The sequence below is a fragment of the Vigna angularis genome, chromosome 5 (genome assembly GCF_016808095.1).
Source record: "Vigna angularis cultivar LongXiaoDou No.4 chromosome 5, ASM1680809v1, whole genome shotgun sequence".
Taxonomy (NCBI): Eukaryota; Viridiplantae; Streptophyta; class Magnoliopsida; order Fabales; family Fabaceae; genus Vigna; species Vigna angularis.
Genome location: NC_068974.1, coordinates 27,586,500 through 27,612,338, shown reverse-complemented (window position 1 = coordinate 27,612,338; position 25,839 = coordinate 27,586,500). Strand labels below are relative to the sequence as shown.

General features: G+C 36.0%; 2 protein-coding genes and 1 non-coding gene across 3 annotated transcripts; all 3 read right to left on the bottom strand.

Moving 5' to 3' along the window:
* Window positions 1-4,426: 4,426 nt before the first annotated feature.
* On the bottom strand, window positions 4,427-7,824 carry LOC108338909 (protein SUPPRESSOR OF npr1-1, CONSTITUTIVE 1-like). The gene is made up of 4 exons (XM_052877636.1): window positions 7,121-7,824; window positions 5,347-6,460; window positions 4,980-5,252; window positions 4,427-4,891 (listed from the first exon to the last, which is right to left on the bottom strand). Exons 1-4 carry the CDS (start codon window positions 7,627-7,629, stop codon window positions 4,568-4,570), a joined length of 2,220 nt encoding a protein of 739 aa, XP_052733596.1. The 5' UTR covers window positions 7,630-7,824; the 3' UTR covers window positions 4,427-4,567.
* Window positions 7,825-9,140: 1,316 nt separating this feature from the next.
* On the bottom strand, window positions 9,141-16,001 carry LOC108340254 (callose synthase 12). Its single transcript, XM_017577501.2, has 2 exons — window positions 10,267-16,001; window positions 9,141-9,495 (listed from the first exon to the last, which is right to left on the bottom strand). Exon 1 carries the CDS (start codon window positions 15,586-15,588, stop codon window positions 10,279-10,281), a length of 5,310 nt encoding a protein of 1,769 aa, XP_017432990.1. The 5' UTR covers window positions 15,589-16,001; the 3' UTR covers window positions 9,141-9,495; window positions 10,267-10,278.
* On the bottom strand, window positions 12,549-12,629 carry LOC128196868 (small nucleolar RNA J33). Its single transcript, XR_008249274.1, has one exon. It is a non-coding gene; the product is annotated as a small nucleolar RNA J33 (small nucleolar RNA).
* Window positions 16,002-25,839: the final 9,838 nt, after the last annotated feature.

Here is a 25,839-nt window from a genome sequence, read left to right as displayed (position 1 = left end):
CTACTCTACTGACCGAACGTCCTAAGGTTCGGTCTTAACTTCAACTTCTACCAAATTTTCTTCTTTCAGCGCCTCTTCCAGCAGCTCGTCTCCTTCTGCTCACATCCACACGGATGATCATTGCAATGACAAGGACGGACGTACAAAACCAGACAAAACAGGAAATACAGGGTAAGCTTATATAATTTAATTCAAGTATAAACATACAATTCTCACATTCAAACACATAAGATATACTTCATCATACATTTCAAGCAAGGCTTAATACTAGACTGACTGACTGTCCGGACTGTATGAAATCTGTGTAGCTACGACGTTCGTGCACCCGGGTGATGTAGTAACTGGATTATTCTCATCAGCTGTCACCCGAGGTTAGTCCTATCTGTCCAAAGTACCCCTAAGGACTAGGACCTCCTACCGTTCCCACACATGACCTACCCCCTCTACGTGAGGACGACTACTCACGGAACATCAGTATGAATCGACAGCTTAGCATCACCACAGTCATACTCTACAAATTCCAATATTCATCCATGAGTCGTTCTTCCCGGGAACGCTCGTTCAAAATCCAACATTTCAATCCATATCACATTCATAATCATTCTCAATTTCATCTGTCATTATCAATCATTTCAATGTCCTCTTTGTTCAAAGATTTATAAAGACACCAGATACCGAACGTTCAATCCTCACTCAGAACGAGGACGAACACTTGGAATGAGACAGAGAGGTCTCCAGTTTCGGAATAGAATAAGACCGAGAGGGTTACTATCGGATTTCGAAAGAAACTGAAATCAACTGTTAATCTCAAGAATGACTAGAACGACCGTTACTTACAAAGTGAGTCAATTAGATGAACTGACCCTTGAGAGTTCTAACCGAACATAGTAAGAACTAGACCAACTGCTAAGGCTCTAAGCCGAAACCAAATGGACGTATACACTTCAAGACTTTCAGAGGGAAATACTTAGAAGGATTTATCTGAAGAAAACCGAACGCTTATGAATATTTAACTTATTTGAATTTACATTAAGAAGTTTGAATGTCGGTCAATGACCGAGCACGGTAGAGAAGAAAATTCTATTAAAGCTAGACGAACGATATTCTTCGTCAAGATAGATTATACCAGAAACGAGTACGAGCGCTTGGTATAAGACCGAGCACTACTCAATTCGAGAGCTTGGTGTGAGACCGAGCACTACTACACTTATAATAGAAAGATTAATAAATATAATAAGATACTATTGGAATTGTGTTTAAAATAACCAAATATACAAATACATATATTTACAACATTTAGGTTTATCACCGAATACTCAGATACAACTACGCTTGGCCGAACGCTCAAGCATAGTATTACCATAGAAGACGCTCGTCTTCAACTAGGATTCTTTCCAAATGAAAGAATTCCATTTCAAATAAGTTTACTAGAAACACCAAATGGTTAAGGACCGTTCAATGACGAACGTACATTATCATAGGAAAATTCCATATTCCGGACTCATTTATCTTCAACTCATGTCTTAATACATAATTTCATAACTTTATAAATTCATATCGTAATCAATTTTCATACAATCCATATCATCGTAAATAATCATATTCCATGTAAACAAGCATATCAGCATTCATACTTTATATACATTCAACCACTCAGCAACATGCATTCATTATCAACGAACGTACAAACAACATACAATTAAATTAGATAAGCTTCCCTTACCTCTAGCGTGAACGAACGTCCTACAGACCAAAAATACGATTCCTTCTACCCTCAATGCTAAAAAATTCTTCGAACCAAAAATCAAACAACAGACCAAAATGGTTCAGAACGAAACTAAGGACTCATGCAACCAGAACTTGGTTTGCATGTTCACAAGAACGAACGGCTAGGGACAAGAAACTTACCAGTTTCAGAACTCGGAACTGTTCGGTTCAAATTGAAGCTTGGGACGCCGGGAGTGCTGCTACGGTGCCTGAACGGAGATCGGAGTAGAGAATTTGTAAGTTTTCTTAGAGAGAAGATGAAGGAGATGTAGTGAGAAGGAGGAGAAAAAGGTTTTTCAGATTATGGGAAGAAGGGTTCATGCAGAAGAGAGTGGGACGGAAGTTTCAGAAAAATCAGTTTTCTTCCAACGTCAAAAACGAACGTCCGCTCGTCTGCTGACACCTGCCTTCCACTATCTGATTTCCAAATCCTCGTTACTTGACACCTGGCGTCCGTTCAGAGGAGTTTTGGGTGCGTTTTAATGAGGTCTGACATATATACTTTATGTTACATGACACATGAAAATATAAGCTTCAACGTCTTGAAGTAAAAAAAAATTCAATCTAAAAGATGACCCATTTTTATTTATTATTTTTCAGTTCTAACTTTTGCTTTTACATTTGTCTAATAATGCTTGTTGATAGATTAAATCTTAATCTTTAATTATAATTCTTGTCGTTTTGTTAAATTCTAATAATTTTTGTGTAAGTGAAAAAGTAAATTTTCATGCTTGGAACATGTGTAATGTAAATAGATCATTTAATTTGTATTCTTGGATCAAATGTTAATAGGTTCACATTGTATATATGTTTGGAATAAGTAATTTACACATGTTTACTTAATTCAAACTTGTATACTGATTTACTTAACATAAAAATACAAGAATAGATTATTATTCTAATCATAGACATTTGGAATCAGAAAAATATAACTAAAATTTCACTCAAAAACGTTTGGAATGAATAAGAGTTTTAATGAATTAAGGGAGACTTATTTAGTTAAGTGAGACTTAGAATAAATGAAAATAATTATATAATAACCAATAAAAAATTCAATTATGGAAGAACTTGAAAATTAACCTATTTTTTTATATATTTTTTAGTTCTGTTTATCATTTATTATTTTAAATTTTCACTTTTGTTATTTTTATGTTTCTTAACTGTATTTATTGGAAGAGCTGACTTATCTTAACCCTAAAATATCCATTTATGTCACAAGTATATTTTTGTAATGCTTTAGAAGATTGATATTTTATTTGATTTTCGAAACGACAACAATCAAAACCAAATTCTGTAATGAACTGGTTTTATTAAAATATAATTCTAATTTTTGCAAAAGTATTTTAGAAAATCCAATTCAGCCTATCTTTAATCTAGTCATTTAAATATAAGGGTAAGCATGTCGGTTGATCTTGAAATCTTTAAAATTAGTAACTCCTCTGCATATTGTAACACAGGAGAATAGCTTTCTGGAACAAAAACTGAAATGCATTTTAAGACTAGAAAGTAGAAAAAAGAAATACAAGGATTCCATAAAAAATAACAAAGTATTTTTCTTCCTCTATTTTTCATTTATCTGTTATATATACGATAGTAGAAGTAAGCGGTTTATTTAAAACTAACTTAGCACATTTAAAATTTGTAGAACATTAAGTAGCTTGAGTTCAAGGGAAGACAAACTAAAAAAATGAAACATGAGAAATGAAATGGAGTGTGTCTTGTAAGGAAAAACAATGAGCATTTCCTCTCACCTTACTTTTAAAACAACTGAATTTTACAATAACAATTTTCTGTCTTCTGAAGGTATTGCTTAAAACTTGCGCTACGGAGCTGCCAAATTCATTGCTGAAGTTGATAGCTGTAGATCTTGCTCGTTTACCCACCGATACCCGTATTTTTCCACTTCAAACTTAGCAAATTGTCCATTGTCGTCGCTTATTTTAAATCTCAATTTGAAGTTATAGCCAAGTTTGCCCCAAATTTTGAGTTTTTCTTCGTAGAACTGTTGACGAGAGTAATAAAATAGCCACATACAATTTGAGTTGTCCATATTCATCCTTCTCAAATCCGCAAGAAATCTTGTTTCGTAACTGAGTATTGCACAGCACACAACACCAACCCAATTATCGTAATGCACAAAAGGAGTGACGTTTATGATTATTGAATTGTTATTGCTCCAAAGCTGATTGTTGAACCACATTGGTATTTCTCTTCCAGGGATAATACTTCCAAGATGTGTGAGGAATGAAAGGGATGTAAGACATTTCGACTTGTACCACGACTGAGTTATGTTATGCGTTAGTAGATGTAAGGAAGAAACATGCACACCTGAACAATTTGTAGCATCCATGAAACACTCATGCTAGTGCACCGTTCCCTCTCAACTATTTCTGGGCAGTTGAACATCATTAATCCAGCCATACGTTCATCTTTGTTTGGCACATGATAAAAGAAGCTTTGAAAATATTCCATCGAATACAAGTAAGGATTTAAGGACAAGTGAGTTCGTGAAGGGAGGTGAGGCAAGTATTTCAATCGCTTGCAATGCTGTAAGTTTAAATAATACAATCTGAAAAGATCCTTGAGGTTAGGCAATGTAACAAAATTGTTTCCCTCCAAATTTAACTTTTCTAAGCAACTTAACTTTCCAATAGCATCAGGGATTTTAGCTAAGTTACAGAATCTTAGATCGAGTTTACGCAAGCAAGGGAGAGTGGGAGAGGAGGGTACCAAAAAACTAACCGACTCTCTTCGTGCTTTTTTTATCAAAGGGAATATTGAGTGGGAATGAATAGGACCTTCAACTGAACAAAGCTTCTTCAAATGCTGTGTTACTTGCTTCATCAAATAACTCATTATTAAACAGATTTGAACAACCATAGACACTCAGATATTCAAGAGAATTCAGGCCCAATATGCTATTGGGTAAGCTTACTAAGTTTTCACAGTTTTTCAAATTCAAAATAGTAAGCTTGCTCAGAAGACCAATCGATGGACTGAGTTTTCGGAGCTGTATGCATCCTTCAAGTTCTATGCCTTCAAGATTTAGGGCCTCTGCAACATCTGGCATCTCAACTAATTTTTCTGAGTAAGAGAGATCCAAATGCTTCAAATTAGGTAGCACCTACAACGATTAGCAAATACAAGAGCCCAATTAATAATCGTTTTCTTTAATTTTTTTCTTAGAAATATAAATTTAATATACATCACACCTTTGTACCACTCCATAGTCGTTGAATACTGCTTCCTCTCAATAGTAACTCAACTAGTTTGTGTGGCTGAAAACTTTGAGGCAAACACTCAAAAGGATAATTGTTCCAATCAAGATATCCTAGTTCACTTGAAAGATGACTGAACCTTCCTGAACAGTTCACGTACTTAAGTCTAAGATACTTAAGGTGTCTAATTTTCGATAAACCATCTACCCTCACAGTTTTAGAATTCAATAGTGCATGAACAGCTACGACTTCAAGAATTTCAGTTGTCTACACACAGAATAAAATGGTTATATTTTTCGAAAGATTTTCATACTCTAAAAAAATGGCAACATAAAATTATAATTGAATTTATTAATTATACCTCATTGTTCGACATAGCTTTGCGGAAATCTTGGTAATCCCACAACCTACTCCTCTTTAGGGGTTCCTTAGGTGATTCTTCTTTGACAATATACTCTGCCAAGTCCTTCAAGAAGCAATGCATATGAATAAACCCATCACGACTTACTATTAGTGATTTGTCGAGCAGAACTTGTAGACTATATTCAGCATGAAATCCACGAAAGTTTAGAACTTCCTTCACATATTTCTCATGATGATTGCATAGGACACTTGCAATATCCAAAAATGTTTCTTTCTGATCTTCATCCAGCTGATCAAAACTTAGACGCAAAACATCCATAATATTTTTACTTTTTTTTTCTTTTAGCCTGGCCAATGCACTTTCCCATTGTGACACATTTCGACCAAACAAAGACGACCCAATTACTTCAATTGCCAAGGGATGGTCCTGAGCATGAGATAGTATACCTCGTGCCAACTTTTCATAATCACTCAAAATATGATTAACTTTAAAAGCATTTCTACAAAACAGCTGCATAGCATTTTCGCGATTCAATGGCTGGACTTGATAAATGTCATCTACTCCATGCGTCCTCAATATATGTTCATCCCTAGAAACTAAGATGATTCTGCTCCCTCCACCTAAGCATTCACGCAACAAAGTGTCTCTCTTCCCTGTAAACATCCTTAGTTGTTCAACTTCATCAACGTTGTCCAGAACTACAAGTGCCCTAACATTGCGCAGCCTAGACCAAATCAAACATGTTCCCTCAAAAGAATTTGAAATCTCTAGATTTTTCTCATTTAGAGATTGAGAAATTAACTGCTTTTGTAGACCTAGTGAACTTGAATCTCGATATATTTTGCTTACATCATCAATAAAACAATGAAAATCATATTGATGATATATTCTTTCGTATAAAGCTCGAGCAAGAGTAGTCTTTCCTATGCCACCCATCCCACTGATTCCAACAACTCCAACATTATTAACTGATTCAGTACATACAATATTTGCTAATTTTTCAAGTCTATGCTCTATCCCAACTAGTTCGTCCTTTGGAAGACTACAAATTTTGGGACCCAAAATATTTGTTACGGTTTGAACAATTTTTTCAATTTCTACACATTGTGGCCTGCAATTTTAAATTAAATGAAAGAAAATCACCCAATAGAACAAAAAGAATATATGCATTTATAGGACAAAATAATATATAACGTAAAAGATTTTAACTTTCAAACTATCATTTTCGTCATTTGGAGTCAGTTTCCATATTTCCTCTTAAACATTTGTTTTTACATAATGGCACAAGATAAATCACGACTACCATGGAGAAAGTCTTAGAACCCATGAAAATGTATTATAATTAGTTTACAAGCAAAACAACTTTAAAGATGCAGAATGCGTTAGATAAACTTAAATCAGTATGGAGTTTTTGTAATTTAGGGTGAGTCTGTAGTATTGTCGGCTTAACTCATTCAGCTGACATATTAATAAAGCTAGATTTGTCATCAAATCCATTGATACCTTCTATCAACCAAAACTTCTCAAGAATTAATACATTACCTTCTATAAGTTATCTTTACATTGCTAAACCCCCCTCCCAAACTCATACCACTTACACACACCAACCACTGTTTTCTACTTTTCCTAAATTCCTAACATCTCCGAACTCTAGTATAGAAAGGGATAATGAATATTTCAGAAAACAAAAGGACATAGAAAAGGTTATATAACTCACTGCATAATAAATATATAAGTGTGATCAATCTTGAAACGGGAGAGGATAACTCACTTATTTCGAATATCCCAACCAGAGAGATTGGCCACTTGTCTGAGAGCTTCTCTCCATCTCTCAGCTTCCTCCATCTTCGCTTTGTCTTCTCTGAATCTCTTTTCGTGTTCTGCAAATGCATTCTCATAACATTCACTCTGTTTGCGCACCACCGAAGGATCAACGTCATAAAAGACAGGTATAACAGGTCTTGGGGAAGTTTGAACGCAGTTACGTATCTCTGCCAGTTCACGCAAGCACCAGGTGGAGGAAGCATAGTTCTTTGAGAAGACAACAATGAAAAGTCGAGAGCTTTGAATGGCATGGAGGAGCTCGGGTGCTATGGATTCACCTTTTTTGAGATCTTCATCGTCTTTGAAGGCATCGATGCCTTTTCTACGGAGAGCTTCAAAGAGAAAACCAGTGAAGTTGTTGCGTGTGTCTTTACCGCGGAAGCTCACAAATACATCGTATCTGTTAATTGGATGAGATGAAGAAGCGGTGTATTGGACGATGGCCTTAGAACACATTACTGAAAGCCAAAGTTGTTGAGAGAGAATTACTGTGAAAGTGAAAAACAAACACTGAAGAAATATAAATCCACCCAAGTGTTTAAGGGAGAAATTCCAAAGCTAAGCTCCAATTCTATTTCAGTCTCTTTCTATGAAGATCATATAAATCATATAAAAGCTCCTATATGTGATTTTTCTTTTTTTCGTTGAAGCTTCTCCCACATAGCTTTTCCGATAATTGTGCTTATTATAATCATTAAGTGACATTCTTCGATGCCTTTTACCAGTCAAAATGGGTTCACTTTTATTACCTTTAATAAAAGCTAATATGAAAGCGCTATTTCTTACGTTACCGTGTTTACTCCACTGAGGATAATAAAAGTTATGGAATTTATTTTTTAAATATTACAAAATTTACAACCAAAACAAAAGTTGAGGGAATGATGAAAGAGAGTTGAAAAGTCTCAACTTCCAACATTTATCATTTCAGATTTTTATTCAACAATCTATGTTTTACATCATTCTCACATATTTGATGGATGACTTTCTAATAGTGACTACTTACATCCATTTACTTAACAAACTTCGTCTCTCATGTAATTTTGAATGAATTTATAAAAAATGGTTAATCAAATTTTTAAAGGAAATAAATAAAATAGGTTTCCGAGTTCTGTTCATTTTCTTATTCAAGATAATTAATTATAATTTTTAATTTAAATATATTAAATTAATCAGAGATAAATATTTGATCTAGACCAATTGAAGCTATTATTTTCTTTTTTATATATAAAAATGATGTACTTTTATACTAAAATTACTAATGACCAAATTCCAAAAATATTATCAGTCGTGAGTTAGTTATACTTAGGAGGAACGACTTCGGTTAAAAATATGTGTTCCATATAGATTACTTCAGTAATATGTACAAATGGATATTGGTTATACAAAAGTCGTGTCACGGCTTTTTATGTTAATTTAATTCAAAAATACTAAAGCCGCACGTACAAGTAATTTTACTTCTACGTACAAATGGATGATAATTTTACTTTATTTCAATAAAAAAACATTTTCTTTATATTTCTCATCTATTTCTTTTCCATCAACTTCTATTTACATTCACGTTGACTCTTTAGCTTTTTTTTTCTTTATTTCTTTTCCAGTAGAATTTAGTAGGAGTGAAAGAGATGGAAAGAATATAAAAAAAAAGAAGACAAAAAGAATGATTAGACAATAGAAAAGAGAAAAATGTTAAAAAAATTGCATTACTCTAATGTACTATTTCATTTGCTAAAATACAAAATTATTTAACTTTACAGAACCATTTTCATATAAATTGTATTACTGATATGTATTATTTTAAGACCAAATGGATATTTAGGTGTAAAGTTCAAAGAACAATCCTTAAAATTTCTGACACAAATCGGTCGTCTATTCATAAATATCAGGCACAAAAAGTCGCCACAGTTTCTCCCTGGTCGTCAACATAGTATAGAAAGATAAGTTTCAATTTCAATTGCAAAGACTGAGGGTTCAATTCAGCAAGTATTTTTGGTATTCAAGAGATAAACGATTATCTTTCTTGACTTAAACATGCACTATAATCTTAACTAAGGAAATAAGCTAACAAAACTCAATTATGGCCAGGGATGTATCACACAACCAGAAAATCACCGGCCAAAACTAATTTTAAAAAACGTCAGAGTTGACTAATTACAATAACAAATATGATAATCAAAGTAAAGCAAAAAATTAATCTCCCCTATCCACAGAACAGGAAAAAAATATATCACAGCCACCAACTCAACCAGATGAAAATTTGGAAACCCAAAAAAGTTCATCTCTCGTCTTCTATGGTCTTCTCTACACATCTTTCCATCGTCAATACTGCAAACATAAACAGACCTCTTAGCTAAAGGGACAAATACACGAACATATGATAGCAGGTAATTAATTCAGTCAAGTAAAAGTTCAAATGTGATAAGAGGAAAGATGGAAAGAACCGCACGAGCCTTTAGATAAATAACAACAAGGAACAATAGACAAACAAGACACGCATAATAGGATAAGCGGCAGTGGTATTTTCAACAACACCTTCTGCGGCTATAAATCCAAGGGCTGAACTTTTTTTCAGAACTTTTAATATTTTTTCAGAACTTTTTTAATATTTTTCAGAAAAAAAATACATATATATGGGTGCTGGGTTGTCAAATGATAGCCATGGTTCAGTGAAATTGATATTACACTATTAATTTACTCGGGCTTATAGAAAAATTGAGAAAACTACGCTGATTCACTTATTTATATTCTTCTTTTTGGTGTAAATATATTTTTAGGTTATTAAAGCAGAAGCTGCTTCATTAGAAGCAGGTTATCGTCCCCTTAGGGACTGCAGTCGACAGATATCACATGCACGAAGGCACAAGTATACATATATAGTTCATTCAAAAGAAACCGCAATAGCTCAGAAATAGCAGTACTTAACAAAGTACACCAACTTATTGTGATCCGGATTTAATGCATTGAGGCCTTAGACAGATATAATATTTCACACAAACATTAGACATTCACAAAATACACCAGCACATGCTGATTCCAATACTAATACAGCGTGACTTAAGCCAGATCAAATATACAATAAATATGAATAAAAATTACCTCAATTCACAGTCAACTCTGTGATTTTTTCCCTGTAACAATCTGGAATATCCGGAGGCCCCTGCTGAATGCTTCATTGAAAAGTATTCTGGTTTGCATATTCTGAAATCCAGGCAACCATGATAAGAGTGCCACAGGGGCCATAACAATGACTCCGAACATTATGTCATATAGACGAGCCACTGAAACAACACCATCCCAAATGATAGTGGACTGCAAAAATGGTCGGAATACTTGGGCAATTGATATCAGGCCCCAACCTGTGGGAACGAATGCCAGCAAGCTAGTGAAAATATCAATGAATTTGAATTTAGTGAATTCCAGCAAACCAACTATCACAAGTATTGCAAGAATTATGACAAGGAACTGGACCAGCCGATAATAGATGTGCTCTTTAGCTGCGTATTTGTTCCGGGCATACACAACCACCACATAAATCCCAGATATAACAAGCACATAAATCCAGGATAGCAAGTAAACAGCAATACTGGTACTTCCAGCAGAAATGCCAAGCTGATACACAATTCCATATTGGAAAAAGAAGAATCGAAGGTCTAAGATTATCTCCAAAAGCTTTCCCCAAAGGCCAGTCACCTTCAGATGATCCTGTTCTTCATACCACCACCTTTCCCAGCTCTGTTCAGCTTTAGCAAACACACTTCCACTGTACCAAATCCAGTTCATAAAATCATCAAAGTCATAAACAGTTTTTAACCAATCAAAGCCAGAAGGATTGAACACAAATGGCGCCATAATCCATGACACTACTAAGAACCAGCTAGTGATCGTCAACGCTATATAAACAAAAGTGTCAGTAGCTACAGGACTATGTGATGCATAAATTACAAGTATTAGCCCCAACTCAATTGCTTTCACAAAATGGCTACGAGCAAAGAGTCTATAGATTTCAGCAAATCTCTTGTGCTCAACAACAAAACCACGACCAGTAGCTCGATATTTCGCCCCACCATGCAGTACAGTCCGACCAAAGAAATGACTACGAGTGCCCATTGAGAATGTGTAAAAAACTGATGAAAGCTGGAGCTGCATTGTCAAGAAATCCCATATGGCTTGAAGGAACCCATGCTCAAGGGAATTTTCTACAATCATGGGAAGGGCAGTGAACAGTCCAAGTTGGATGATGAACTGTTGATTCAAGATGGTACCAAGTGCTTCATTGTTATTGCTGTTACTTTCCATTGCATTCTCAACACCACTAAGCGCAAGATATAGCCGACCCCATAAAAATGCATATACAGTCAGAATCACCATCATTGTGTTAAAGAAGAACCCCACAGTAGTGTAGAAGAATGACAGCATCCGGAAAAAATCCAGCCTATGTCCCAATCTGTACACATCTCTACTTAGGATTTGCTCCCCATTTCCACTAGCAACCTTTGCTTCAAACATTGATACTTGATTCAACCCAACATCCCTTCCTTTTCCAACCTGAATGTATTCATGGTGAGTGACATTCCCTCCACGAAGAGTACAATTAAATCCAGCAAAGATGTCCTCACTTATGTTGATCACTCTGGAAGCTTTACTGATACCACCTCGAGTCAAGAACCAAAATCTGTCAAATACATCTGGGTGACCATAATGCATTCTAACCTTCAAAGGATTTGCCAAAACCCTCTGCCCTAAGGTGACAAAACTTGTTTCCTGAGCTGACATGAACCAGGCAAGAGAAGAAACAGAACCTGTAAAAATGTGTTCCCTAACTCCCAAAATAGTGGGTCTTCGGATACCATAGTAATGCCTGTATTCTTCCAAGAGATTTCGCATTTTAAGAGCTTCCTCAAAGTAGTTGTCCTGATTCATATCAATAGTCTGGACTGCATCACCACGGGTGAAGATTATGGCATGATTTTGATTTTCTGGCTTTCCTTCCCCAAGCTTCAAGGGCCCAGGCAACTTTACTCGGTAAATTTCCACCTCCTTCTGCAACTGTTGGTCATACTTAACAAGAACAGAGTAATACTCCTTCTCATCCCTTCCAGTGGTTTTCTCATCAACATAAGCAACCCGAAGAGCCTCATTTTTTTGCATTAGATACAAAATTTCATCAGCGTGAGGATCCTTCTTTTCCTTCTGAGTTCCATATATCTGACAAGCAATCACATACGTGAATTTCATTAAAGCAGTCCCATACTCATGGCCTTTGAATAACAGACTAACCGAGCTGCTTGCTCTACTTAAACTCTTAGAGGAAGGTGACCTTTCAGAGATGGAACTATGTAAGCTATCTGGTCTCATTGAAACAAGTTCCCGGGCACCTTCTCTAATATCCATTTCTGATGCAGAATCCAGAAAAGTCAACATCTTGAGAGCCCGGTAGTAGTACATCATTCCTCTAACTGTCCGTGATAGGGTCTGGCCCCTATAGGAAGCCCAGAGCCTCAAATCCCTAAGTTTATCAGTCCAAAGATCACTGTCCTTAGTCATTCCCTCTCGACGCATCCTCTCTATAAAATTTTTCCACTCATCATCATATATAGTCTGCAAATAGTACAGGATTGAAACCCCATCTTCATTCTCATTTCTGAGCTGTTCTTTATTGTATAACACTTCTTCACTATAGTAAGGTGTTAGCACACTGAAAGCCATCATTTTCTCAACTTGGGGAGCATGGGGCATGTTCATAAAAAGTGAGTTACTGAAGAAAGCAATTCTCCGTCTAGCTTCTAAATTTACTGGAACGTTTTGCATTGAATCATTGGATGTAAGAATTGTGTACAAGCGCCGGACCTGCCGATAGAAGTTCTCATTCCTGGCGTCAGGTAACTGAATGGCATTCTCAAAAAGTAGACCTGAAGCAGGATTCTGTTGAGCCAAACCATCCTCCTTTAGCTGATCAGGATTTCTTTGCTCCTTGAAAAAGTCTCGGATAGCAATCTCATAAAGGGCTTGAAGGGTATTCACTACTTGGTTAGGATCTTTGACCGGCCTGTTTAATAACTGAACTAGTTTTATCAACTTGTCGTGGAGCTTAGGCAGTGCAGTTGTATCAAACAATTTAGTGAATTTTTCAATCTCGAGAGAGTGACCAATTTCCTGAAACAGAACAGTCACAATAGAATGTTCTTCGGTGTTGTGCTTGATAATCGCAAGAAGCAAGTGCTTGACACTGTCATAAGCTTCAATGACAGCACAGCGTCTGTATTCACTCTTGCATATCTTCTTATAAAGCCTCTTATCACTATCATCAACCAGTTCTTTAGCCTGACTGAGTGCCAACAGTAGCTCATTGCAGAGAAGAAAACATGGCCAGCGGATTACCCTGACATTCCAAGAGTTCTCAGGCAGCTCCAGCAACTCAAACTCTTTGTCAGATATAATATCCTCCTCCCTAAAAGACAGAATTATCTCATTCCATATCAAAGCAAACTTGTTGGCCTCAATCTGGTTAGACTCAAGCTTCCTATAGGGCCGACCAAGACCGTACCTGAGCTTCAGCCTGTGAATGGCATCCTTAAACTTACTCTTCAATGTTCCTCTTGTATTCAATAACTGCTCCTCCGGCATGAGATTAAACTGAATTGCACTGGCAAAAAACTGGAACCTCAATTTCAGCTGCTGCATATTTCTTATCTCACCCAAGTGTGCAAACAACCCCACACCCGCCCCAGCAAAAGACGAGTATATCGAATACCAAATCTGTATATCCATAAGATAAATCAACACAACTGGAAGCCACAACAACCCCACAGCCAACCGGTTGCTGTTATGAAAAAACTCATGCCATTCGTAGCTAACATTTTTCAGGTCCAACACTGCCTTTGACGGAGCAATCATGGGTTTCACCTGCAAAAAGTAACTGAAGCAAAATTTCGTGGCCAGCACCACAACCCAGAAAACTGAATACTTCACATTGTCCACAAGACCTTCCCTCAGACCACGTCCCACAAAGCTCCTGCTCTGAAACCACCATGACAACATGTAGAAAATCTTCCAATTTGTTTTCTCCACAAAATTCCTAATCCAAGGAAGCACAAAAAGAGCCACAGCTAGAAGCTCCGGAATAAGGAAAACAACCACAACCTCCAGAAAGTTCACCACCCGATCATTCGCTGCTGGTGACCACCGCCTATCCTGGTTCCTCTGCGTCCAAATCCTGGCATAAAACACACCAAACACAACAATCCAGGCAGCAGCCACAACACACTTCAGCACCATCCTCACTCCAAGCCCAATTGTCTCCCGAGACACCAACCTATACTGCATCCCCACATCAAGCAAACTCTGCACAAACCTCAAACCACTCCAAGTGAAAAATATAGTCAAAACCCTGACCTGCACAGTCCTATCCTCCAAAGCCTGCCAAGGGAACTTCCTCTCTTCCCAAGCCACAATAATAGCAGCCTGAAGAAATAATATCAACATCACCCAAAGCCTATCAAAACTCCTAAGCAAATTCCAAAACGACCTCTGCTCCACAAACCCAGTCTTCCCCACATGCTTCCCACCACCACCAGCAGTAACAAAGAAGTTACTCCCAACATCAAGAGGCCACTTCAGCTTCTCAAAACACCTCCTACTCCAAAAATATTCATTAATATCATCATAGTTCCTCCAAGCACTATGAGGAGCAGTACCATTCCTACTACTATCAACCTCACGCTTAACAGTCTCATAAATAGGCTTCACAACCATGTTCAAAAACGCGTTCTCACCGGAAATCGAGGGCATAACCGGCTGCCCAGTGTTCTCGTCGATATAATCTTCCAAAATTCTGTTCAACTCGTTCGCCATGTTGTGGAAGATATAGCAGATGCACTCCGGCATGAAGCGAAGATTTGCAGCCTCTCCCCAGATCAAGAGGTACAGAGACACGTAGAGCAGCTCACGTCGAAGGTCCTCCCCTGCGCCACCACGCCGGTTGTCGGAGATCCAGATGTTGGACTTCTTCCCGAGGTAGGAGCACCACGCCCCGTAGTTTTTCAACAACTTCTTGCGGAACCGCCGGAGCACGCCGGCGTCGAGCGTGTCGATGTTGTCCGGCGGCGGCGTGAGGCGCATCTGAGCGTTCGCGAGATGGAGAACCAAATGCTCACGCTGGTTCCGAACGTTGTCACGCTGGAATCCAAAAAAGAGCGCAAGCCAGTCGAGGAGGTCCATGTTCTGCTGCCATTGCCCGAAAGGAGGTCGTCGGAGGTCCCCGACTGCCCGCATAGCCGCCACCGCCGCGCGGACCTCTGGGAAGCGGAGCGACGGGTGGTCCGTGAGGAGGTTGTGCAAGGGAATGATGTTGAAAGGATCATCGTCCCGGCCCGGAGCGCCGGCAGCCGGCGGCTGAGGGTGACGGTGGCGGAGACTCATAGCATGGGAATCGAAACCCTAGAAGAAGGATGCAACTGTAACAGCAGTAGCAGTAGTACGACACAGTAACGGGTTTTGAAGTTGAAGAGGGTGCCGAAAGTGTGGGTAGTGTTAGTTACAGAGAGAGAAAGAGAGAAGGTGATGAATGGTGATGGTGGCTAACGTGCGCACTGGTGAAAGCTGAGGGGGAAGAAGAAAGGCGCCTTAGAAGCGCGTTGAGATACTTTCACATTGCTTATTTAGTTTTAATTAATTGCTGAGTTAATTAAACGGATTAAATATTTTCCTAACCAATATTGCCTAAAACTTGTACCTTTTTCGTCTCTTTTGAATTTATTTCTTGTTTTATTTTAATTAATTTACCGATGAAGTTTTTGGTAAGCTCGAATTTGACCTAGTTCTTGCTTCGCTTTCCCCGTCGTTGTCTTTTTTTCTTTTCTTTTTCTTGTGGTCAATTTATGGATCGTGATCCCTAAATTTGAAAATAAAATTGCAACTTACGAGTATTGTTGACCATTGAATCCAATTTGACATTGAAACACAGAAAATGAAATTGTGGGTTGATGTGATCGTGTGAGAATATCCCTTCCCGGCATGTGTAAGAAGCAGCTTCTTAAAAGGTGCTTGAACGAATTGTATTGAAATATATGTATTTTTTATATTTTTTTCAGTTAAAATATGGGGAGTTAATTAATTTGAAGCACTGTATTTTTTTGTTTTACAGCAATAAAGTAACAATGAAATAATTTTGTATTATGTTGAAGTTGACAAATTGGATTTAAAGCGAAAGAAAAGTGAAAAGGTAACGTAACGTGCAATTTGAATGGCGGAGACAGACAAACGCTACGCGCTTCTCTCATTTCAAAACCGCTGAAGCGTACGTAATAATAAAATTAAGAAAGAAAGAAAAATCACCACTAGCAAGTCTTTCAATTTTGAACGCTAACACAATATGGCTCTATATTAAAAAAAATAGAAAATACATTTTAATGTGTCAGTTAATTTTAATGTTGAAATAAAAATGTTATGAATATATGTCCAGTCTTTGTAAACTGTATTTTCAATTGATGTAATTAGATATTGTCATTTTTACATATTGTATTGATAAATTTGAATTTAAAAAACTGCATTTTCATTTTTGTTATATTTGAAAATTAATTAAGACAATACAAAAATTAAATTATTCTCGCGAGTTAGTAGGAACGGGTAACCTGATAAAAGAATTGTGAGATTTACTTTTTAAACTTGTAAAAAAATACAAATTTTGATTTTACCTCTTTTTTCACTTTAAAATATATATAAAAATATTAAACTTTATCTCCCGTATATGTTTAGAATATACAATTAAATGGAAAAAATAACCCAAATCAAGATCACAAATAAATTAATAATAACATTTATAAACTTGGTATTGACAAGGAATATTAAATCAAATTAAACATTCTCAAATCTTTTAAATCAATTTAAATATTTTTAATTTATATTAAAATGTTTTCATTATCATACGACGTTAAAAAATATGTGTTAATTACTTGAATGATTGTATAACGTTCTTTTGGCTTTTATTTTTTTAATTTGAATATTTAATAAATATTCTAACTGGCACAAATATATTTGAGAAAGATTAAACACAATTTATTTCCATCCAATATTAAAAAATAAACTTTCACTTTGAAAATAAATATAAGGTTCTCTCTGTGTTAACAGATGAATTTTTGGTTAGTACTCAATTCTAAAAAGGTAAGATATTGAGTTGCTACGTTGGTGTGACCGTATTTTTTCTCTTCTCTGTTTTGTTGTCAAGTTTTTTCTCTTTCTTGTTAAACTTTTTGTTTAATTATTTGTTGAACTTTTTCTTTCTTTGTGACCTATATTTTTCATTTGTTGTCCAATTTTTTTTCTCTTGTTAAAGTTTTTGTTTGATAATTTATTAAATTTGTTCTTTTTTCTGAACCTTATTCATATATTTTCTATAATATAAAGATCCAATATTTTCATTTTTAAGATCCAATATTTTCATTTTTAAAATTACGTACTAAACAAAAATTCATCTATCAACGTGATCACGAAATAAAATTTAAACCTAAATTTAAAAAGTAATTGCATTCATCCATCTAACCTGATTCCTGTAAGCAATATTATTATTATCATTTAACTTTGTATAAATATGAAATTTCTTTATATATATATATATATATATAGAGATAAAGATATAAAGATTTTGTTAAAGCTGCTAGCCAGTTTTCTGGCAGGTTAGTTGTCCAATGGAAGAGTGGCCCACTAGATTGGACCTAATCATAACGGATGTGGAGCAGGTATTTTACTTCTTCTAGTCTTAATGGTTAAGAAAATTGTAATTAATATTTAAGAAAAATAATTAAAAGAAATTCAGACATTAAATTCCTTAAATATCTAAAGATATTTTTGATAAAATAATTTTACTTCACTAAAATCTTTATATTCCGTAAATATATTAAGCAAATGATAAAAATAATTAATTAAGACATTAATTGTACATTGAACATGTTTTCATGATATCAAATAATTAGTTAATGAAAATGAGACTGGGCGAATATTATTTATTTAAAAATACATTTACCATCACACTATCACGTTATTACAACTTGCTTTTTAGTCATACTAAAGAACTTTACATGGGTCAAATTCCTAAATTTTGTAATAAATAAATATTTTAAAAGTTATGTTTAAGCTTATTTTTAATTTATGGAAATTATAAAAAATCGTTGTAATTTATTAAAACTGAACTGTAAACTCTTTCGCAGAAACATTTTGCTTAACAAAGTACATAAGTTTTCTCTTTGTACAGCGAGAATTTCAATATAAAATATTTTTAAATCTTTACTATAAAATAAGAAAACGCATTAAACTCTAATAAATAAGAAACAAATATAAAATTTATACATTATAGATTCGTAATTGAGATTTATCTTTCCTTCTCCCTTTCCGCATACTCTTTACCTACCATTTTATTATAAACTTAATGTTTAAGTTATAATTTTAGAAACTTTCAGAAAGAAAGTTATATATATATATATATATATATATATATATATATATATATATATATATATATATATATATATATATATATATATATAATAATAATAATAATAATAATAAAATTTATGCTTTGAAAGTTATCATAATGATTGACAATTGATGGCTAGTGTAAAACTACTTATAAATGTATGAAAACATGAATTATTAAATTTAGGTTTGAATAGATTCAAAAACACACAAATTCATTTCAAATCATCTTTGTTGAAGTCTACTTATATAACAATAATAATAATAATAATAATAATAATAATAATAATAATAATAATAATAATAATGTGTTTAATATGGTAAGAAATAAGAAGAATATAACATTATATTAGATGTGCAAATATTAATAGAAACATAATTAAAATAAATTAATTTTCCGATCTTTGGATACGTGAATTATCAATCATTTTTGTATTTTTATTAAAACTTGAATTATAGTGACTAGCAATATACTAGCAATAGAGTTGTAATAGAATCACAAGACTCAGTATACGGGAAACTAATTATTTCCTAGTAGTGTTTTGATTGAATTATCTAATAATAGAGGTTATATGATCATTATTTTGTTGTGTGAAATGTAGATTATTAATTTGATCGGTATAATTGAATTGTGATTGAAAATTTGTTAAGAAATATGATATGTGATATGTTGGTATTTTTTTTGTAAATACTAATCAATTAAGATATATCTTTTTAGTCAATTCATTCTGTGCAGAGACACTTTTGAACTAAATAGAGGTATTTTTTAAATGAGAAACAAAAAAATAAAATTGTGTAGATACACCAATTTGATTATTTAATATATTTGTGAAGTTTTTAAAATTATGCAAACTCAATATTGATAGACAAGCTAGCCAGTTACTGAGCCAAAATGAAATTTTAAAAATCCAGAAAGATCAAGTTGTTCTATTCGTGTGTGTATAAATATATATATATATATATATATATATATATATATATATATATATATATATATATATATATATTGTAATAACCTAGAAAATAGAGTAATAGAGTAGATAGGTTTATTAAAATAATAAGACGAGTTTTTTACTTTAAAAATAATCTTATAAAATAGACAGAACTTTCTAAAGCTCGGTTTATTATTTAAAACACTTCATCTCTCTAAAACATTATTCTCTACTCTTTCTCTCGCTTCTCTAGGATTTCTCACTACCGAGTTGTCTGATTGATGATTAGGAGGTACCTAGACATTCACGGCGTAGAGTGCTACACAACTGACTTATCAGTTTCTTGATTCTGGCTAGTAAGTTGTTTTCCCCCTTTCTCAGCATGTTCTTAAACCTGGATCATGCAATTTTTGCTGATTGCATGTGTCTTGTAGTTTTATCTTTCAATTCTCAACTCAATTTAGGTTCTAAGAGCTGTTTTATATCACTGATTGGTGATTTGTAGGTTCTATTGAGTTCCCTTGCAATGAAAGGTACTGTTGGAGTGTTTCTGTGAGCTAAGCAGTTTATCTCTAAGGTAAGGGGAGCTAGATACTTTCTTTAAATTGGTTGTATGATATGTATATATGATAAATTCTGAATTGGTATGTGGTTTCGATTACTGTTTATGTTTTGAGTAGATTGAGTTGTATGTGCTGGAATGTTTAATCTGTGAAACTATATTGTGATGCTTATGAACTTATTTGGAGGAATTTAATTATTGTGATTGAACACATTGGAGGTACTTGATGTGAGAAATATGTTGTATTATTAACTAAATTGAAAGTATAGTGAATTATGCATGTTTTGAGTCTTTTTAGAGGAAGTGGAGTAGTGAATTGGAGAGTTAGGGGTTGTGGACTCAATTAGACTGTTGGGACAGCTTGAGGAAGTCCATTGTGACTTGTTAGAGTCATCAAAATGATTAAAAACAGGTTCAAAGTGGTAGATTTGATTTTTGGTCCATAAGTTGATGAATTTGATGTTTTAGAGTAGAAATTGATTCATAAAACACTTTAAATTGATGTTAGGAATATTTAGAATCACTTAGACAAGTCTAATCAAGTATATAAAACAATCTGGGAGTGTTAGAAGTTGGGAAAAATAGTTAAAATTGGTAATTGGTGGTTGAGTTGCTTAATTCTGCAGAATTTGTTCTACAGATTATGTAGACTCGCTATGCGAATAGATTTGCATAGTGAGTTACCCTGGTGAGATGCTTTCTACTAGGCCATTCACAGAGCGAATGGGCGCGCTATGCAAATGGGTTGAGAGGGTTGCTCTCTGTTTGGTGATCCGCATGGCGAATTGGGGCGCTATGCGACTAGTTGGAGTCTGAAACTATTACCAATTTTATTCGAATAGCGAAAATGGGCACACAAGGATAGTTTGGGAAGTCTGAGCCACTGTTTGGAGACTCTCGCGTAGCTTTTGGGGCGTTATGCGAGTGGTTAGGGTCTGATGCAATAAAAGGGTTTATTCGCACAACGAATTAAATCGTTGTGTGAAGGGTTATGAGGGGTGAGTCTCTGTTTGAGGGTTCGCATAGCGAGTTGAGTCGCTGTATTAGAATTGGCCCAACACTGTAGATGTCCCTGTGGCCCAGCCCACAATGGCCTGTAGTGAATAAGCGTAGGCAGAGTAATATTGCCACGCAATCATTGTGATGAACGAGCGTAGGAAGAGAGAGAATGGAGCGATGGAGGGTTCCTTCTGGCAATGGAGCAGCGGTGCTGTCAGCGGCGGAGGAGACGGTGGCTCACGACACCGGAGAAGACAAAGTTGAAGAGGAAATCACGAGAGGTAAGAAAAATGTTTTCTTTCCTTGTTTTATTATAGTTTGATAAGCATTGATACAGAGAGTGTTGAAAGGTAAAGAGGAGAGCTCTATTTATAGAGCTCTAACTAACAACTAAAAACGAGTAACAGTAAAACCTTGTAAAACAGAAATGGTTACTGTCTTTATGACAGTAATGGATTAGGTATAATCCTAATAGCCTCCCCTCAAGCTGGACGATGGATGGTGGTCAGTCCAAGCTCGGGAATAATCGATCTAAACCTGACGCGATGGGGAAACTTCGTGAAGATGTCAGCCAACTGTTCGTCAGAGCGTACGGGAAGAAGGTTCAAAAGTTGTTCTTGTACCTTCTCACGCACTACATGGCAGTCAAGCTCAATATGTTTGGTCCGTTCATGAAAGCTCTGGTTGTGAGCTATGTGCCTGGCTGACTTGTTGTCGCAATATAAGGCCGGTGTTCCTGACTCTTCTACTTGAAGGTCCTGTAGGAGATAACTGAGCCACTGTATCTCGCATACAGTGGCTGCAAGCGCTCTATATTCAGCTTCAGTAGATGATCTGGAGACAGTTCTCTGCTTCTTAGATTTCCAAGAGATGAGAGAGGATCCAAGGAAGATACATAATCCTGTCGTGGATCTTCTGGTGTTGGGACATGTAGCCCAGTCTGAATCACTAAATCCCTTTAGCTGTAGAAGAGAATCAGCAGGGAAAAACAACCCCTCAGATGGCTTAGACTTGATGTACCTGAGAATATGTTGGATGGCCCGATAGTGATGGTCAGTAGGAGATTGAACAAATTGACTAAGTAAATTAACTGAGAAACACAGGTCAGGTCTAGTATTTGTGAGGTATAACAACTTCCCTATCAGCCTTCTGTAAGGGCCTGGGTCATCCAGGTAGCTGTCCAATCTGTACAAAGAGTTTGTGTCACTAAGAAAGGGAGTAGATGAAGGCTTACAGCCCAGCATTCCGGTGTCTTCCAGTATATCTAAGGCGTATTTCCTTTGACATAAGTGGATCCCTCTTTTAGATCTAGCTACTTCCAGTCCTAGGAAATATTTGAGTTCTCCTAGGTTCTTTATTCGGAACCTGTTATGGAGAAGCTCCTTTATGTGGTTGATCTCGATCATAGAGCTCCCTGTTAGCACAATATCATCTACATACACAAGAAGAGCAGTGAAGCTAGTAGGTGTTTTCTTAGTAAATAGAGAATGGTCAGATTTGGATTGGACAAACTTTGCAGTTGTCAGGAAGGAAGAAAGTTTTTCAAACCACTGCCTGCTAGCTTGTTTTAAGCCATACAGTGATTTGGTTAACTTACAAACCTGTCCTTTATTGTATACGTTTAACCCTGGGGGTGGTTCCATGTAGACTTCTTCATGAAGGTCTCCGTGTAAGAAGGCATTGTCAACATCCAGTTGATGAAGAAACCAACTGTTGGAAGCTGTTAGAGCAATGAGTAATCTGACTGTGGTGAGTTTGGCCACAGGAGAGAAGGTGTCCAAATAGTCTATGCCCTCTTGCTGTGTATAGCCCTTAGCCACTAAACGAGCTTTGTACCTTTCAATGTTGCCATCAGCTTTGTACTTTGTTTTATACACCCATTTGCAGCCTATAGTATTTTTCCCTGGGGGCAATTGAGTCAGAACCCATGTATCATTGTCTTGCAGTGCTTTAATTTCTCTATGCATGGCCTCTACCCATTCATTCATCCCTTTTGCTTCATTGTATGATCTGGGTTCCTTGTTTCCAGTGATAGTCATAGTGTATTTCAAATGTTTGTCTGAAAGATTATCACAGCATAACATATCAGAAATAGGGTATGGTGTTTTAAGACTGTTCTGAATAGATGAGGATTGATTCACCTGGTGAACATAATCTTTCAAGTATGTGGGAGGTCTTCTGGGTCTGTCAGACCTTCTCTGTTATTGACTTTCCTGGCTGGTTTCTGTATCTTCACTGTCATTTTCATCGTCAGAGAGCTGTTCTCCTGGGTGTTCTACTGCTGCTGGACCAGCAGTATCCAAATCGTCATTTCTGCCATCATCAGTGGGATACTGGTCCTTTAGGAGGTCATTCAAAGTATTAGCCTTGTCTCTTTCAATGTTACATTCTTCTCTGCTGCCCTGCCCCTCTTTGTAGGGAAAAATGTTCTCATGAAAAACAACATTTCTACTTATAAAGAGTTCTTTGGTATTGATGTCAAGCATGATGTACCCTTTCACACCATGTTTGTATCCTAAAAGGATTCCTTTTCTAGCTCTAGGGTCGAGCTTACCCCTGTTATTCTCAAGAGTGGAGGCAAAACATAAGCTGCCAAAGGTCTTGAGATCCAAGTAGGTGGGAGGCAGCTTGTAGAGGAGTTCATGAGGAGTTCTGTGGTTAAGGATGACAGTGGGCAGCCTGTTTATCAGATAAACAGCATGGCCAACGGCATAGGACCAGTAAGCATTAGGTAGATTAGATTGAAAGAGTAAGCTACGGGTCACATTTAGAATATGTTGGTGCTTTCTTTCAACAACAGAGTTTTGTTCTGGGGTCTCAACACAACTCTTTTGATGGTTGATCCCATGCATGTTGTAGAAGTCCATACAATTAAACTCAGGGCCATTATCAGATCTAACGATTTTGATTAATTTGTTAAATTGATTCCTAATCTTAGTAACAAAGTTTTGCAATAATTCTCTAGTTTGACCCTTGTTGTTCATTAGAAAAATCCATGTGTGTCTACTGTAATAATCTACTATAGTGAGGAAATATTTATGACCATGGACAGAAATAGTATTAAGAGGACCCCAAATATCACAATGAATAATGTCAAAAAAGTCAGTAGAGGCAGAAGTACTCTTAGGAAAAGATAGCTTTCGTTGCTTAGCATAATGACAGGTGTCACAAACAATATCAGTATCAGTTTTAACATAGGGAAAGTTCTCAGATATGTATTTCATAACCTTGTCACCTGGATGGCCTAATCTACAATGCCACAGGTTTACATCAAGATTTTTAAAAGAAAGAGCAGTTTTAGCAGTAAATCTGTGATCAGACTTAGGAGAAACTTGCAGATAATAGAGCCCCTTCCAGGAATTAGCACATCCAATCATCCTCAATGTATGATTCTCCTTTATCTGGCAGGTCTTAGAGGAAAAGGTTAGACTGCAATCTAGGTCCTTAATGAGACTTTGAACAGAGATCAAATTAAAACAAAATTCAGGAATATAGAGAACATTAAAAATGATAAAATTTTTCGAAAATTGCACTGTCCCAGCGTGTTCAGCAGTTAGAATAGAGTTGTTTGGCAGTTTTACAGAAACTGGTTTAATTTTGTAAAAGGTCACAAAGTTTGTTTTATCATGTGTCACATGATCTGTGGCACCAGTGTCTATAATCCAGGAAAGAGTACCTTGTTTGTGTTGAGTGTCATTTCTCTGGACTTGATTAACTCTGTGAGAGGGCTCATCGGCTTTGTCTATCATTTTTAGAAGTTTTTGCATCTGTTCAGTTGTGAAGGACTGAAAGATGTCACTATTGCTTGCTGGATGAGTGCTCTGAACACCTGCAGGTTCAGTGCTGTTCTGGCATGCATTTGCAGAACCCCAGTCAGCCATCTTGTTTTGGTTGTTTTGGTTGCTGTCTCCCTTCTTGTACCAAGGGGGGTATCCATGCTTAGAGTAGCATTCATCTATGGTGTGATTCATCTTGTTGCAAAAGGAACATTGCTTGCCATAGTTAGGATTCCTACCCCTTCCTCTACCTTGACCACGAAATCCAGATCCCCTTCCTTGGCCCTTCCACTGATTGTTTTTATCAGTGGTACTTGCCAGAATCTTGACTTCAGGAGAGCTATTTTTCTCTTGTCTCTCTTGCTGCATAATGAGATAGAAGACTTGATTGATATTAGGTAGAGGATCCATTAAAAGGATTTGTGTCTTAACGGTGCTGTAGGAGTCATTTAACCCTTTCACGAAACATATTACATGTTCCATTTCCCTGTATTTGAAGGTGATTCTTGAAAGATCACAGGTGCATGGTATGTTGCATGTGCAAGTGGGAATGTGTCTTAAAAATTCCAATTCTTCCCATAAGATCTTTAAATCAGTAAAGAATTGACTCACTCCTCTCTCTCCCTGTTTGATAGAATGTATATCCTGTAGCAAGTCAGAAATCTTGAAGTAGTCCCCTTTAGAGAATCTTTCTTTCAGCTCATCCCATAATTCCTTAGCCTCTTCAACGTATATGACGCTTTCAGCAATCTGTGGGGAGAATGTCTTTGTTATCCAGGACAGTATCATTACATTACACCTTTCCCATGCATCAAACAGCACATCAGATTTCTGGGGTTTCTTTATGGACCCGTCAATGAACTTTGTTTTGTTTTTGGACAGAAGAGCTCTCCTCATGCTTCTGCTCCATGAGGAATAATTGTTCTCGTTTAGA

What these genes read in the sequence shown, in the direction of transcription:
- LOC108338909 (XM_052877636.1), bottom strand. Translation starts at nt 7,629, where the DNA reads ATGTGTTCTAAGGCCATCGTCCAATACACCGCTTCTTCATCTCATCCA. An exon ending in GGTTGGGATATTCGAAATAA is followed by an intron (nt 6,461 to 7,120) that starts GTGAGTTATCCT and finishes TTAAAATTGCAG; the next exon opens with GCCACAATGTGTAGAAATTG. An exon ending in AAGCTATGTCGAACAATGAG is followed by an intron (nt 5,253 to 5,346) that starts GTATAATTAATA and finishes TTCTGTGTGTAG; the next exon opens with ACAACTGAAATTCTTGAAGT.
- LOC108340254 (XM_017577501.2), bottom strand. Translation starts at nt 15,588, where the DNA reads ATGAGTCTCCGCCACCGTCACCCTCAGCCGCCGGCTGCCGGCGCTCCG.